The sequence below is a fragment of the Biomphalaria glabrata genome, chromosome 1 (assembly GCF_947242115.1).
Source record: "Biomphalaria glabrata chromosome 1, xgBioGlab47.1, whole genome shotgun sequence".
In the NCBI taxonomy this organism is placed as follows: Eukaryota; Metazoa; Mollusca; class Gastropoda; family Planorbidae; genus Biomphalaria; species Biomphalaria glabrata.
In genome coordinates, this window is record NC_074711.1 from 75,795,247 (window position 1) to 75,810,762 (window position 15,516).

Below are 15,516 nucleotides of genomic sequence, written 5' to 3' on the forward strand. Positions count from 1 at the left end.
ATTGGCTTGTGTTTGTCTTTGACTGAATGTTTCGAAATATTGCCATTAAGAATAATCTTCGTTTACTTTAAACTTTTTAGAATGACGTTTATGATAAGTGATAAGAATCAGAAGTTTCAATTATTTCTAGATCTATAGATATTTACAATTATTTATATAAATATATTTGCATTTTTATATGTGTAATGTGTGGGAACACCTGATTTCTTTAAGCGTCGGCGGGCCGCATAAAACACTTCGGCGGGCCGCATGTGGCCCGCGGGACGTAATTTGCCCACCCCTGGACTAGTGTATTCCCACCAGGCCCTCAAACGAACTTGTAACAAAGATAAAATTGTACAAAAAGCTCTAAAACTTTTTCTATGCAGCCTCGGTGGGTCCTTTTATTTTCTTAACATATTACACTTATAATACAGTTAAATTACAAATGTGTTTTTAACAAAGTAGAATAGTTTCTTCAACAGAGTGTACTTCTTTTTGAGAACATCTGATATTAATAGCAGAGTTAAAATAAACGAAGACTTTATTTCCTAAACAGAATTATGTAGATCACTTTCAACAGTAATAAAAATGTATGTCTTGCAAACATAGTCCATATTCTTGTATTATGCGACATGTACATAATGATTAAAAATACATGTATTTGTATTCAGTACCTAGCGATCTTATTTAAAATCATGAGAGAGAGAGAAAGTTAACACCATAGATAACTATACTGATAAAATCTGGCATTGTATAAAAGACTAAGGCGTAGTTTGTGGATAGGATAAGACTCTAGTGACCCGTCCAATAATTGTGTAGGCTTATTATTTCTAAGTGAAGCAAGTCCGATAAAGTTTTATAAGCTTTACACTATAAGCAAGGTTTACGTCACTGGCACTCTAAGCAAGGTTTACGACACTGGCACTATAAGCAAGGTCTACGACACTGGCACTATAAGCAAGGTTTACGACACTGGCACTATAAGCAAGGTCTACGACACTGGCACTATACTTGATTGCTGAACATGAATCCATGAAAAGAGACATTCTTAGATACGTCTTATTTTTTTGTGTACCAGAGCTAGTTGTTTTCCTTTCGTTACACCGGTTTATGCGTTCACCTTTACCACCTTTTTATCTATCCCTTAATCTGTTGGACCGCTGGGGCACCACACAAGATTTGTCAACCGTCTTTCTCCATTCATGTCTTTTGCCTTGGATAGAACCTCTTTCAATGGCAGGTGCGTTAAAAGCAGTAAGATGAAAAGTTGGGACAGTTGTAAATCCTACACTTGCCTCCGAGAGATGAGTGTACTCGTGCTTTGCTTGACACCATCTCTTACAGCCAAACGTATCAAAAGACAATCAATTTACTTCTAAGCAGCCACGGTGAATACTAAATCACCTGGAGCAGTCTTTGTTTCATGATGAAATAATTGTAAATATCATTGTAATAATACGAACTCTTCTAGCTCTTCGGGTATTTGGCTATGTGTATTTGGCTGTGTGTATTTGGCTGTGTGTAGTTGGCTGTGTGTATTTGGCTATGTGTATTTGGCTGTGTGTAGTTGGCTATGTGTATTTGGCTGTGTGTAGTTGGTTGTGTGTAGTTGGCTATGTGTATTTGGCTGTGTGTATTTAGCTTTGTGTATTTGGCTATGTGTATTTTGGATGTGTGTAGTTGGCTATGTGTATTTGGCTGTGTGTATTTGGCTGTATGTATTTGGCTGTGTGTATTTAGCTATGTGTATTTGGCTATATGTATTTGGCTGTGTGTAGTTGGCTATGTGTAGTTGTATATGTGTATCTGGATATGTGTATTTGGCTATGTGTATTCCGGGGTAGGGTAATAATACGAACTCTTCTAGCTCTTCAGGTATTTGGCTATGTGTATTTGGCTGTGTGTATTTGGCTGTGTGTAGTTGGCTGTGTGTATTTGGCTATGTGTATTTGGCTGTGTGTAGTTGGCTATGTGTATTTGGCTGTGTGTATTTGGTTGTGTGTAGTTGGCTATGTGTATTTGGCTGTGTGTATTTAGCTTTGTGTATTTGGCTATGTGTATTTTGGATGTGTGTAGTTGGCTATGTGTATTTGGCTGTGTGTATTTGGCTATATGTATTTGGCTGTGTGTAGTTGGCTATGTGTAGTTGTATATGTGTATCTGGATATGTGTATTTGGCTATGTGTATTCCGGGGTAGGGTAATAATACGAACTCTTCTAGTTCTTTGGGTATTTGGCTATGTGTATTTGGTTGTGTATATTTGGCTATGTGTATTTGGCTACGTGTATTTAGCTATGTGTATTTGGCTATGTGTATTCCGTGGTAGGGAAATTAGACTCTAACGTTCGTTTATGATTCTTTTTTTTTTTTTTGGGGTAGCGTAAATGTAGCCCAATAGTTCAGTGCTATAGCCAACCATGACAGATGATGTACAAAGATGTTATTATGAAGGACTTGCTGATGTTAATACGTTCTTACGTTATGAAGTACTGCTGCCAGGGGGGCGCTGTCTTAATGATTATATATCATTCTCAATCTGTCTTTAACTCTTTGAGTTCAAAGAATGGCAATTTTGTGTAATGTCTTGAAACTGCTCTCCCTCCCCCCTTCTGTGTCATTCTCTTTTGTGATATTTTAAACGGTTATTTCTTTTATGATTTATAGTGGAAATTCCCATTTCAAGAAAACTTGTTTTTTTTTTTTATTTATGTTTTGTTTATTAAAAAAAAAACAACGTTTCATTAAGTATTGAACGCATGAAAGAGAAAACTTGAGGACGTATTCTCAGCATTAAAGATAGAGAGGTATAAACTCTAATATGTTGAACTACACGAGTAAACACATTCTCTTTCACTTTATATCTTCCCACTTGATAACTAGGTTCTTAAAGATAAGAATTGTTTATATATTTACCTTGATTAATTATTTGAAATGTTGGGAAACTGCGGCCTACTGTAATAGACAGGGAAAAGCCTTTGATTTTTGTACATAAAGTAAATGATTTAGAGAACGAATTTTTCAAAATTTCACTCTACAATAATGTGCTTCAACTCAATGTGGCCTCTTTAAGTTCTCAGAAAGACACAAAGATTATGGCAAATTTCTTATTCCATAAGATAAGACAAAGTCGTACAAGTGCCTCTTCTTCCCTAGTGCTACGAGTGAAAGGAACGTGTTGCTCGGTTCGACAAGATTAACACGTATAGGTGGGTGTATGATGTATTTCTATTCTTTTTTTAATGGAACTTTCACTTTGTACTGATTCGATCTAAATCTCAATCTAACTAGTCAAAGTAAAACATGTTTCAACTACTTAAAATCGTGGTAGATCCAGATGTCTCTGTGTCCAACGTCTTGTGTCTTTTTCATCGTCCTACCATCCAGGACCCACTCAGTGTGACAAGAGTCATCTCACTTGGTTGTTTCTCATCATTTGGTAATGGTAGTTATATTATATAGAGATTTTAGGACAACTGTTATTTGTCAATATCGCTATTATATTTTTGGTCGCATTATATGAATTAATGGATTTCCTTCTTATGTATCTCACACCAAAACATTATTTCAATATATATATATATATAATATATCCAACTCTCTCTCCCTTCTTCTCTCTCTCTCTCTCTCTCTCTCTCTCTCTCTGATAAATTACCCAGTGAGCAAAAAATTAAAGGGAGTATTGAGTAAATTGTAGTAGGGCATATATTGGGCATTTTAAGGTTAAAGACTTCAAAAATAATCTTTAACTGAGCAATTTAACTCAAAGAAATAATCTCCCCCCCCACACACACACACAAAACGAAAAAAATATTGCTAAACAAATATGTAGGAGATCACATCGCAAAACATGAGAACTGAGTAAATTACTCCAGATTAAGTGCCTCCGCCTCATTAAAATCCGCCTCTGTTCAAGTGTATACAGAGGTGTAAGGAAGCCATTACAAGAAAATTGAATCATTATTTAGCCTTCTTTCCCCCTGGCCGTTAATTCTACAATATCACGCTACGACGTAACATGGGTGAAAAGAAAAGAAAAAATGAAATTTACGACATAATGAGAGCTTTGAAGTTAGATTTACGACTTAGAGTTTTTGTAGAGACTTATTTCAGCCACAGCCTGTATTTGTTTCTCAACTTCTTAGCGTACGCTTTTTTTTTTTTTTTTTAAATTGACATCTCTTATCTAAACAAAGAAGTCATTGATTCATGAAAGAGTTTGAGAAATTAACATTCTGTTTGAGGCTATTAACTTCCTTTGCTCTTGTCATTATATATTTAATATAGGCCTACAAATGAACCATATATATAGAGAGAGAGATATATACACTGTATATAGAGCATTGAAATGTTTTCAAACTAGACTATCCATAATAGCTTTAATTAGTTCTATTTTTGATTCAATTATTCAATTGATACTTGCATAGCAATGTGTAAGTAAATGCGTTATAATAACTTAGAGATAGGCGAAAGTGTAACCTTGGTCATTGAAATGTTCAAGTGAATAGCATTATAGTTGATCTTAATCTAAAGTTGATCTTAACAGTTTCAAGTTAAAGCGAGCAAAGTTGTCTTCAAGTATAAGAAAAAAAATTGAGACTAGATTTTCTAAAGCATTTTTTAAAATAATTTTTCTGAACATTAATGATAAAAGGTAATAAAAGTAATGAAAAACGAGATTGTATCAGGTCTGGACTTTGTTGGGCCGTGTGCTAAACGGAGGTCCCCCTTAGTTTTGTTTTTTAAAGGGGAGGGGATGAGCTCCGACGATGACTTCCGGTGTCGCCAGGCGATATTATGCACGTTGTACATGTAAAAAAAGGGTTCGGGAAAAATCGAAAATTCCGTCAGACTCGAGGCTTGGTGTGGTCGCCCACTTTGTATACCATTAAGTCCGGCTCGGTTGTTATCAACGTTTCTTTGAATTACTCCGAAAAAGAATTACGATTTCACTATTCGAATAACGTGCATTGGAAAAATGTGTAGACATGTCTGTCCTAGCCACCAGGTGGTCTTGACAATGTGTCTCCAGTTCACATTCTGCCCTGAGTTATAGTTATACAATGATTTTACAAGACACCGTCCATATAGCGCAACCTCGGTGGGAAGCGGGCCACTTCATGCAAGACACTTAAATCTGCATATTTCTACTCTTCGTGAATTTCTCGTGAGACTGGCAGATAAGGAAATCGGTTGCCAGCTGGGATGATAATTTAATCAAGTAGACTCTTTGCTGTATTTTTTAAGGACATCTATTTCTTCTTTAAAACATATCTCCAACCAGAACAGTTGTCAATGCTTCATTGCGTTGGGCGAACTTTTCACTTTGAGTATGTGTGTGTGTTAGTGTATTATACAAAGGTATGCACAATGTACTTTAGTAGCGTTGCCAGATTTTTCTCTTTTGGGAAATGAAACTTGTGTGGCTTTTTTCATTAAAAAAAAATTGGTGTAACAGTTGATTTGAATTTAAAGAGGTTGAGAGAAGAGCATTTCAAAACAAGAGGGTGAGAGGGAGAGAGAGAAAGGGAGTGAGGGAGGAGGAGGAAGAGAAAGAGAGGGATTGAGGGAGAGAGAGTGGGGTTTAGGAAAGGAGAGAGAAAGAGTGGAGTGATTAATGGTTCAATATATTTTGCTAAATTTGATTACTTGATTTACTTAGAGATATTTTTTAGAAACTCAACTTATTTAAAGTCTTGTTTTATTTATTATTTAAAAATTGACTACTGGCCTATCCAAAGATTAAAAAAGAAATTGAAAACATGACCTAAGGTGAACAAACATTTATTTATACAATAATTATAATGTAATCATGTAGTGATATTGCATGTCAAGATGGACTCATGGTGTGATATGGTATGCCAATTCGTATTATCATCAGAAATGTTTTTAAGGCAACAGTATGTTTAGTCTGATTTTTTTTCATGAATTTTAAATTAACCCTTGCCCTAGAGCAGCGGTTCTCAACCTTTCAAGCTCTGCGACCCCTTTTTACAACCCCCCACTCTGCCGCGACCCCCTCCCCCACTCACACATACAGCAATAGAAGAATAGACAAAAACAATCTTTTTTTTCTATGGTCTTAGGCGACCCCTGGCAAATCGTCAATCGACCCCCAAGGGGGTTGAGAACCCCTGCCCTTAGAGCTATCTCACCAACATTCAGGGTCGCATTTAAGGAAGGACAGGCAGGGCTACAGCCCCTGGACATGCACAAGAAAGGGGTCTCCACAAAAGAGATAAAAACATATCCAAATCTCGACAAGTCAGATATTTTAAGGTGGTTTTTTTTCTAACATTTTTTAATGGTAAAATTTCTCGATTAAGAACTGTACGCTTGTAGCATGTTCAGAATTAGTAAATACAGCTCCGAATTTACAACAGTGGCTCAACCGAGGGCTTACCCTCCACAAACGCAAAGAAAAACAACAAGGTTACAAAGAAAGTTTGTGTATAAACACAAACTCAAAATCGGACCCGGAAGTGGTCCACCCAGGCAGGTAAAAAGGCAGGTTTCAATATTTTCAGAAAGAACATCAGAATGAAATTCTATCAAGGAAAAATGACCGAGAAGAATGGAGAAACAAAGTTAACAATCTTGTGTGGTGCCCCAGCGGTCCAGCAGATCAAAGAATAGATGAAAGTGAATGTGAAGTTAGATGTGAACGTGGCCTAACTGATGTCGTATAATGAATATCTAATTGATCGAACTGTTTTGTAAAGGGTCAATCTCTTATTCAAATCCTAAAAAAAAAAACATTTCCGTAAAAAAAAAATTTCCTTTAGTTAAGTATTTACTGGCCTCAGTGCAGCCCTGCAGTTCACGCGATAATATGAAACACTACTTATTAATTGTTGTTTTAAATTATGCCCAACTTAAATGCATACTAAATAGATTTTTTCTCTTAAAAAAAAAACTTTTTTGTGTGTAAATGCAGTAATTAGTATGACAGAACTTACTTAACTTAGCAATACAAATTTTTAAAAAAATTTTTGACAAAAAATATAAAACCATTTGCATAAATGTGTTAACAGTATGGTAAAAGATTGTCCCCCCCCCTTACTAAAAAGCCTTCAATGTTTATTACTATTAATAGTGAATAGTTGTAAAAGTACTGTATTTTTTAATGAAAAAAACTTCTTGCATAGGTGATGTAAAAAAATAGATGTTTCGCTTTCAGAAAAGAAAAGTAGCCGTTGCATCAGAACTTTGAATGGACGAAAATATTATGATATCGGATTTTCACTGCCTTTTCTAGTTTACGATATCTAAACGGGACGGACGGACGGACTGATATTCCACACAAAACTAATAGCGTCTTTTCCCCTTTGGGGCCGCTAAAAATATATATTAGACATTTTTTTAAAGGATAGTGAGATAAATTTACAAGAACTCTATTTTTCTTTCTTCTAAAATATAACATGCTTTTAGATATAAGTATTTTATTCATAAGTGGATTAATTTTTCGAAAAATTGTAGGGGCCTCCTAAAAAAAATCCTGCCACGGGGCCTCCACATACTTAAATCCGGCCCTGCCAAGATTAAAATACTTTACAATTCATGCAAGATTTAAATACTTTACAATTCATGCAAGATTAAAATACTTTACAATTCATGCAAGATTAAAATACTTTACAATTCATGCAAGATTAAAATACTTTACAATTCATGCAAGATTAAAATACTTTACAATTCATGAAACCAAAACGAAAGCAGAAGTGTTCTATTAACAGACAACTTTGTATATGCAGAGGAAATATGTTTTTTTTTCTGAAGAGTTCTATCTTCCATCAACTCTTTTCTTCTATCTCCCATCTCTCTTGACATGCTCCTCTACCTGCTCGGAGCAGTGGCTCGTAATTCCTGGAATTATCTGGAGAAAAATATTCCGGGGTAGTCATGATTTATACTTTCATCAAAACATATTTTGAACATATAAATGTATTACGTAGTATGTTTAGGGGGGATTGACAGATCATAATTTCAAATATAGATGATATTTAGTGTCTCTAGTACAGAAACAAACGATACTAGATGATAAATTAGTTATTCAAACATATTCGTCAAGAAAATGGTTTGCCATTTTATTTTGAAGTGTTTTATTAAAATTTGGTTTTGTAAATAAATTAATAAAAGATTTGAGTATAAGCTTTTATCTCTTTTGCTTGCCTGTGATGAGTCACAATGTCAAAGTTACTTGTCACTATCTCGTCCAAAGTAACTTAGTTGTTTAGCAGTCAATATGTCAGCCCTGGACTTGGGTTCGTTTTCAGGACACCATTCTTAATTTTATTAATGTCTTAATGCTATTAGGGAGAACTGTGTGAATTATATGCAAAATAAGATTAGATGCAAATAGTCATAGAGTTGGTCATACTGTTGGTCAAATAGACCTAAACCTAAGTTCCCCTTTCAGACCTTGTGGTCTATACAGCGCAATAAATAAAAGTGAAGTTCCCCTTTCAAATCTTGTGGTCTATACAGCGCAATAAGTAAAAGTAAAGTTCCCCTTTCAGACCTTGTGGTCTATACAGCGCAATAAATAAAAGTAAAGTTCCTCTTTCAGACCTTGTGGTCTATACAGCGTAATACCCCCGTATAAATTGTCTGTATATTGTAGTAAATCCAAGGGAGACAACTCAACAAGGACTGTTGGTTATTGACAGAACATCACAAACACATGTAAATGGACCGCTTATAATACTCCGTATTCGGTTATTCCGATGATCGATTATCCGGATAGACCCCAGTCCCAATTAATCCTGATCATCGATGCTCAACTGTATAACTTAAATACGTTCAATGCCGATACCGATACGTTTGGCATAACACCACAATACGCTAGGCATATAGAAGGCTTAGCATTAAAGTACACTTTAATTAAATTTCTAGACATTCAAGACAATCTAGATAAGCAAGAAACGCTGAGCCAACACTTCTGGCTATCTATCTATTGAAACTAAAAATAACAATGAATGATGCGCATTTAGCTCGGCCAACATACCGGCGTAGTCACGTGACCAGTTCCGTTTAAAGAAGCACCCTGGAGAAATTTTTTTGTTTCCTAACATTTGGCAAGTCCCTCTGGTTTATAAAGATTATGACCCAAGACAGCTTAAGGGAAATAACTTGGCTATTCACTCGAAATGTAGATCTATATTTAAAACATTTTCTGAGTTCATAGCAAAAAACAAAGTATAATTAAACATGTCCTGAATATCTAATAGAAGACAGCATTGGCTGATGCATATCGTTTTAGGATTTTATAGCAATGTTGACCTTTGACATTTGCGTTATTAAAAATTAAAATTATGCAAAAGTAAAGAAAGATATTGAAGTAGCCAGGGAAACTTTTGTGTGAGTTTTTTTTAAAACCTAATTATATGTGTCCCCTTCTTCCTTTCCTTCATAAAAAAAAAACCAACTTTAATTTATTTTAGTCATCAAAAGGAAAAAAAATATTTTAGGATTTAAATGTATTTCATAAAAAGTTATTTTAAACGCGTATCTTCAATATTTATTGATAACCTAATTCTCAATAGTACTTACTCTATCAGGATATGAATACGACAGAAAGAAACACAATAGGATTACAGCTACAACATTATTAGCATTCGTCATTTATTTTAGCACTTTGAAGAAAACTTGGACTGGATTGAAATCAACTGAACCATTTATTTTGTGCTCACTGTTTTCTTTATTACAACTAAAACAGCAACTAATAGACCGCATGTGTTTCTCTTTTCAGCCAAGACCAGCACTTTCTGTGGCTTTGAAGACCCCAACATGTGTGGCTTCACCAACATCAATGACACTTCGGACTATTTTGACTGGGAACGAATTAAAGGGGTCACTCCCTCGGCCAAGACTGGACCTTCCAAAGATCACACGTGTGACGGTCCAACAGGTACGTCTTATTCATTAATGCATAGTGTCTCGTAGGTGTCTTATGTAGGTGTTTTATGTAGGTATCTTATGTAGGTGTCTTATGTAGGTATCTTATGTAGGTGTCTTATGTAGGTGTCTTATGTAGGTGTCTTAGTGTCAACACCATGGAGTCCAATCCAGACCATTCTTTATAGAAGGCCTCAATACTGACTTGTGACGTCGCAACCTGTGGGCAATTTAGATCAATAGCTCGTTGCCGCGTCCTACAGACCTGTGACATGGCAACGAGCTATTGGTCTCCATTGCCCACAGGTTAGGACGTTGCAGGTCTATGACGATTGGACTCGGTCCAATATATTCTGTCACTTGTTATTATTACACAATATCTTCAATATTAAGTAAACTTGTGCAGTTTGATTTATTTTTTATAACATACGAGACATTTCAAAACATGGATAATAATTCTAATGATAATTTCACTCTGAATATAGAAATTGCCAAAGAATAAAAGGCGAATGTCTTTGAGTCCCAAGATTAAGGATGAGCGCGTATTTGACTGTGACTACCCTGACCTACCTGTGAACTGCATGTTTTACCACCTATGATGGAGATAAAGCCGTCTATTTAAATTCTCTTGTCGCTTTTCTGCGCCTGTCTTCGGCAAGTGTTTTTCTTTGCGTCTGAAATGTGTGTCCCGAGGCTATCGTGAGAGTTCTCCAGTTGTCTGTTTCAGAAGCCTTAGCATTGCACAGAAAAACAGATCTTGACGGATGACCATGTAACGACCCAAACATGTTTACCCTCACTGGTCTAAGAAAAAAGCTACCTATAATCGACGGACACGAAACTGAATCTCAATCCCGCCAATCAATAAGAAATCAATAACAAACAATAAATAAATAATAAAAGCTTAGCTATGTAAGGCACACAGCGCTCTAATATATAATTGATATATTTTTGATATTTCCAAAAAGTTTTTAAGTTTGATTTCTGGCTTCGGGACTCACTCATTCTAACGAAGAATTTGTTCCACAACTTTAATTTTGAACCAACAAACACACAATTTTAAAGTATACAAACAAAAAAAAGTTCTTGCAGCTGGTATCCCTCTGACTTAAGATTTGAGGTAACTGCTCCTTTTCAACAGCGCATGTCCGGTCCAACACTTATCTGAAATGAGGGATGTACGCTTATAATTGTGCACATGCGCAGTGGAATTTCGATGCAATAATCCCACGAACGAAAACAATTCTTGTGAAAAGAATTAGCCGTCTGCTTCGTATTAAACGAGGCATGCGCGTGAGATAAAAAAACAAATCAAGGACTCAACGATTCAACACGCCACTCAACTGCAATACGTGTGCCAATACCGTATATTTATCCAATTGTGCATGTGATATGTGAGACAGTTTTGGAAAACAAAATCTGTAGATGTTGGGTACAATTATTACAAAACCAACTAGTGGGCAATGACTAGTTAGTAGTTACAACTGTATTCTGATTTTTAAAAAATACAAACAGATGGAGCCAAAAAAAAAAAAAAAAAAAAAAAAAAACACTAAAGGTGCTAGTTGTTGATATTTTAAAATACAGGGCGCTCTTGTTTCAACCGTAAGTTACATTGACCTAGATTCTTGCACTGTATTGGCATCCAACTTTCTTCTGTTGTTTTTCTTACTTTAACTTTGTTCCCACTGAAGCAATAGCAATCCATCGGACACGTTACTATTCAGTAATAAGTTATTCGGTGACACTACATTCATAAAGCGTTTCTTATTTGTTTGAAGTTAAACAACATTTGGAACGGAAACTATTGCTGAATGTTTATCGTGGAAACTATTGCTGAATGTTTATCGTGGAAACTATTACTGAATGTTTATCGTGGAAAGTATTACTGAATGTTTATCGTGGAAAGTATTACTGAATGTTTATCGTGGAAAGTATTGCTGAATGTTTATCGTGGAAAGTATTACTGAATGTTTATCGTGGAAAGTATTGCTGAATGTTTATCGTGGAAGGTATTAGACATTAGATGGGGAAAAGTAAAGGCGTTTGGTCATTGTGTTGGTCAGATGTCACCCTCGTTAACCGTGGGCCACGGCAACAGATGACTTTTACATTTTGTACCTCACAGATTGCAAGATAAAATCTGAAAGGGGAACTTTTCTTAACTTTACTTTTATCAAAACAGTAAACCTGATGAAAGCAGTTCCTTACGGTAATATTATCGAAGCCTCCGGTACACCAACAATGGCCGAAAATATGGGCTAAATGTTTTTTTTAATTAGTTCATAGTTTCATATAACGTTTAGGACATTTTGATGAAGCTTTTTAATCACTTTTACAAAAGTGAATTTTTTTTCACTTTGGCCCCAAGTTCTCATGTAGGCCCCAACTAGTCATAAGTCATTGACTTAAGCGCAATGAATCCCTTCGCGCCATTGCTGCTAACGGTCGTGGGCCCAGGTTCATTGAACCTCTTCGCGCCATTGCTGCTAACGGTCGTGAGCCCAGGTTCATTGAACCCCTTCGCGCCATGTATGTTACGCCACTAGGTCTACGAAAGCTAAAAAAAAAAGTAAAATAGTTCTCGCCTTACCCCGGGTTAAAAACTGTTTGTCTCCCCTCACGGTTGGCAGGAAATGACATCATTAGTTCCTTTTTTTTTTTATTCTTACTTCCTGTTGTATAACGCTTCGACCATGAGGCGGGAAATGATGGCGGCGAAATTCGCATTTCAGACATCATGTCAGCACCCTGGCGCAACAAACAAGCATAGAAAAACTTTACTCACGCAGATAAACTTAATGAAACATTTACACAAGCCACTCACACTCTCACTCACTCTTAGATTTCAGACATTTAATTTTAAAAAACCCAGATGCATCACGATGCGTGTGCTTCATTACCAGGTCATAGACTTGTGTTTTTTTTTCTTTCCATCTCGTGTTTTTTTTTTCTCTCACGTTAGACAGTCAATGTCACGGATGAGTAAAAGAGCACCATGCTTGCCCACTCTGTCAAACCGCAAGATTACTGCCAACGACTCGTAGGATTAAAACAAGCCGTCACGTTCCAGAAAAGACAAAGTTGTAATTAGCTTACTTTCAGAAATCAGAACATCAATTGACTGGGACTTTTTTTTTTTCCTAATGCATAAACCATGTCGTTCTAGCCAGCAGACGTTCTAGTCAGCAGACGTTCGACGTTCTACTCAGCAGACGAGGAAGCTGCCACTCCGTTAGCTCACCGAATTCCTTTTCGCTCTTTAGCGAATAATAATGAAAATAATTAACGTCATTAATAAGATCTTAGCCAAGTTTCGGGTGATCAAAGAACGGCAACTCAGACTAGACAAAACAAAAAGACTCCTTTGTTCACTAGATCTTCACTATGCCAGCTTTCTGTATCATGATTTTTGTGGGTAATGCTAGTTAACTATCTAGGTAAGCTAGACCAAAATGCGTTTTAGTTACGTTCACCTCATATTGCTACATAGCAAAATCTATTCCCTTAGTGATAAAATCCTTGAATACAATCCAACTTTGATAAAAATTATTATTATTAAACGCGATTCAAACTCTCAAGAATCGAGATTCATTAAATGGAAAACTCAATTCATTGTTGTCCCCATATATGGGACCAAATAAAAATTCCCTCTGCAGCAGTACCGCCCTCTGACTAATAATGAAAATCTTTCTAGGAATGTTCAGGGTCCCGAAGATGTCTGCTATGTCAGTTGTCACTACACCTTCGGCTGATATTACAATTGGGAATACTAACATTTTATTTACCTTCCAAGTTAAGGTTAATTTTTTTGTTCTTTTGTCATTTTTTTTTTCAACGTTATGGGATAGTGGCAGTGTCATGTCTACGATTATTGCAGATTTTCATGATTATCAATAAAAAGTAGATCTGGTCTATTGAAGTCTGTCCCAATAGAGTAGATAATTGGTTAACCCGAGAACCTCATCTGGTGAGTATTTATAGTAAGGAGGAGTGTTTTTCTCAATTGAGATTTTGTGTCAAGGTCAGATGCTAGTGACTTAGTTTCGCAACCTGATTATGGCGACCTAGGTAGGCAGATTCTGACAAAGCTGGACATCCTGCTATTAAGTACTTAATCGCACCACCTGCATTTCGCTATTTCGACATTTTTCTATAAGATCTAGCTTTTAGTCCTGATAAATATGTCCTGTATTGCCAGGACAAAGTCCTCTGTTTCGGGGTGCAGGTGTCCAGCTTTCAGTTGTAACCATGTTAAGAATGCAGCCTTGTCGATCTTGTCACCATGTAAGAAAGTTGAATTTTCTGGCCTGTGTCATCTAAACCAGTATTCGAGTTTCGTTAAAGAGAAACAAAATTCATCGTAGTCCCTTTAACAGTTTCCAGTGAGGAATTTTCTGGTGATGTGGCAGGTCTGCAGCAGTACCTCCATCCGACAGGCAACGAGGATGTTCCTAGGAGTGTTAAGGGCCTTGAAGGTATCTTTGAGGTCAGTTGCTATTATCCCCTTGATTGATATAACAATGTTATATATTGTTATTTTGGATAATTTCCATAGACGCTTAATCTCCAAGCCTAGGTTCCCATATTTTCTTTGTTTTTCTTTGTCAGTTTTTCTTAACTTATGAGACAGTGGTACGGCGATGTCGATAATGTACAGCAGATGTTCAGTAGACTCGAGAACCTCTTAAGTATTTGTAATAAGGAAGAATATCTTTACCGATCAAATTGTGTGTCAAAGCCAAGTGTTTGTGTATTAGTTTGCAACTTGGTTATAACGTCCTAGTTAGGCTCAATCGACTCACGTTTCCACTTTTTTGGCATATGTCGACAACATTGAGTTTCAGGATATGCTTCTCGTCATTTTTTGTCCTAATTACTCTGTCCTGTATTGCTGTAACAAAGCCTTCTGTATCAGGGTAGAGATGACCTGCTTTGAGCCATGTTAAGGAAACAGCCTTGTCAATGTTGTCCCCATCTAATAAATCCGGGAATTTTCCGTGGAGGTTTTTTTCTTCCAATTGGCGAATCTCATGCCCTACGTCGTCCAAACCGACATTGACATCAGCATTGTGTTGGTTCAGAGGGGTTGCTTCTGAGTCGTATTTGCGTAGGAAGGAAACTAGTTCATTGCTGGAGGCGTGCAGTTTTGATCGTATTTTTAAAACTTGCATCTTACACAGTTTGAAGATGTTCTGCAATCCACGACCTCCATCCTTCCTGGGCAGGTATAACCTTACGGTGGAGGACTTGGGGTGTAAGCATCAAAATTTTGGTTAGTAATTTTCTCGTGACTCTGTCCTTGTCATGTATGTCGGTGTCAGTCCATTTGATGACACAGACCGTGTAAAGGAGCACTGGGACGGCCCAGCTTTTTATTGTCAGACAGTTTAGTGTTGAGGATTCTATTTACTCTTTGCTCTTTTAATTTTTTATGGTTTATCTTGGCATTCTGGTTTATTCCAAGATTTTTTATAAAGAGAGGCCGAGTTCGATTCCTTGATGCCTTCAAATCCAATGTTAGTGTTGGCTGCCTTGCCCCTTTTAATGCTTATTATTATTAATATTATTATAAAACAAAGATAAGACAGGATGATAACATTATACAGTTTAAAGAACTGAAGTTACAAGACAAGTTATAT

The 15,516-nt window shown here is 36.4% G+C and overlaps 1 protein-coding gene across 2 annotated transcripts in view; it reads left to right on the forward strand.

Annotated features, from left to right (window-relative positions):
• The window catches only part of LOC106072606 (uncharacterized), an 86,954-nt gene that overhangs the window by 59,426 nt on the left and 12,012 nt on the right, over positions 1-15,516 (forward strand). For both annotated transcript variants that reach the window (XM_056014875.1, XM_056014877.1), the window contains exon 7: positions 9,729-9,887. In XM_056014875.1, the coding sequence (XP_055870850.1) occupies positions 9,729-9,887 (159 nt within the window). The remainder of the gene's footprint in view (positions 1-9,728; positions 9,888-15,516) is intronic.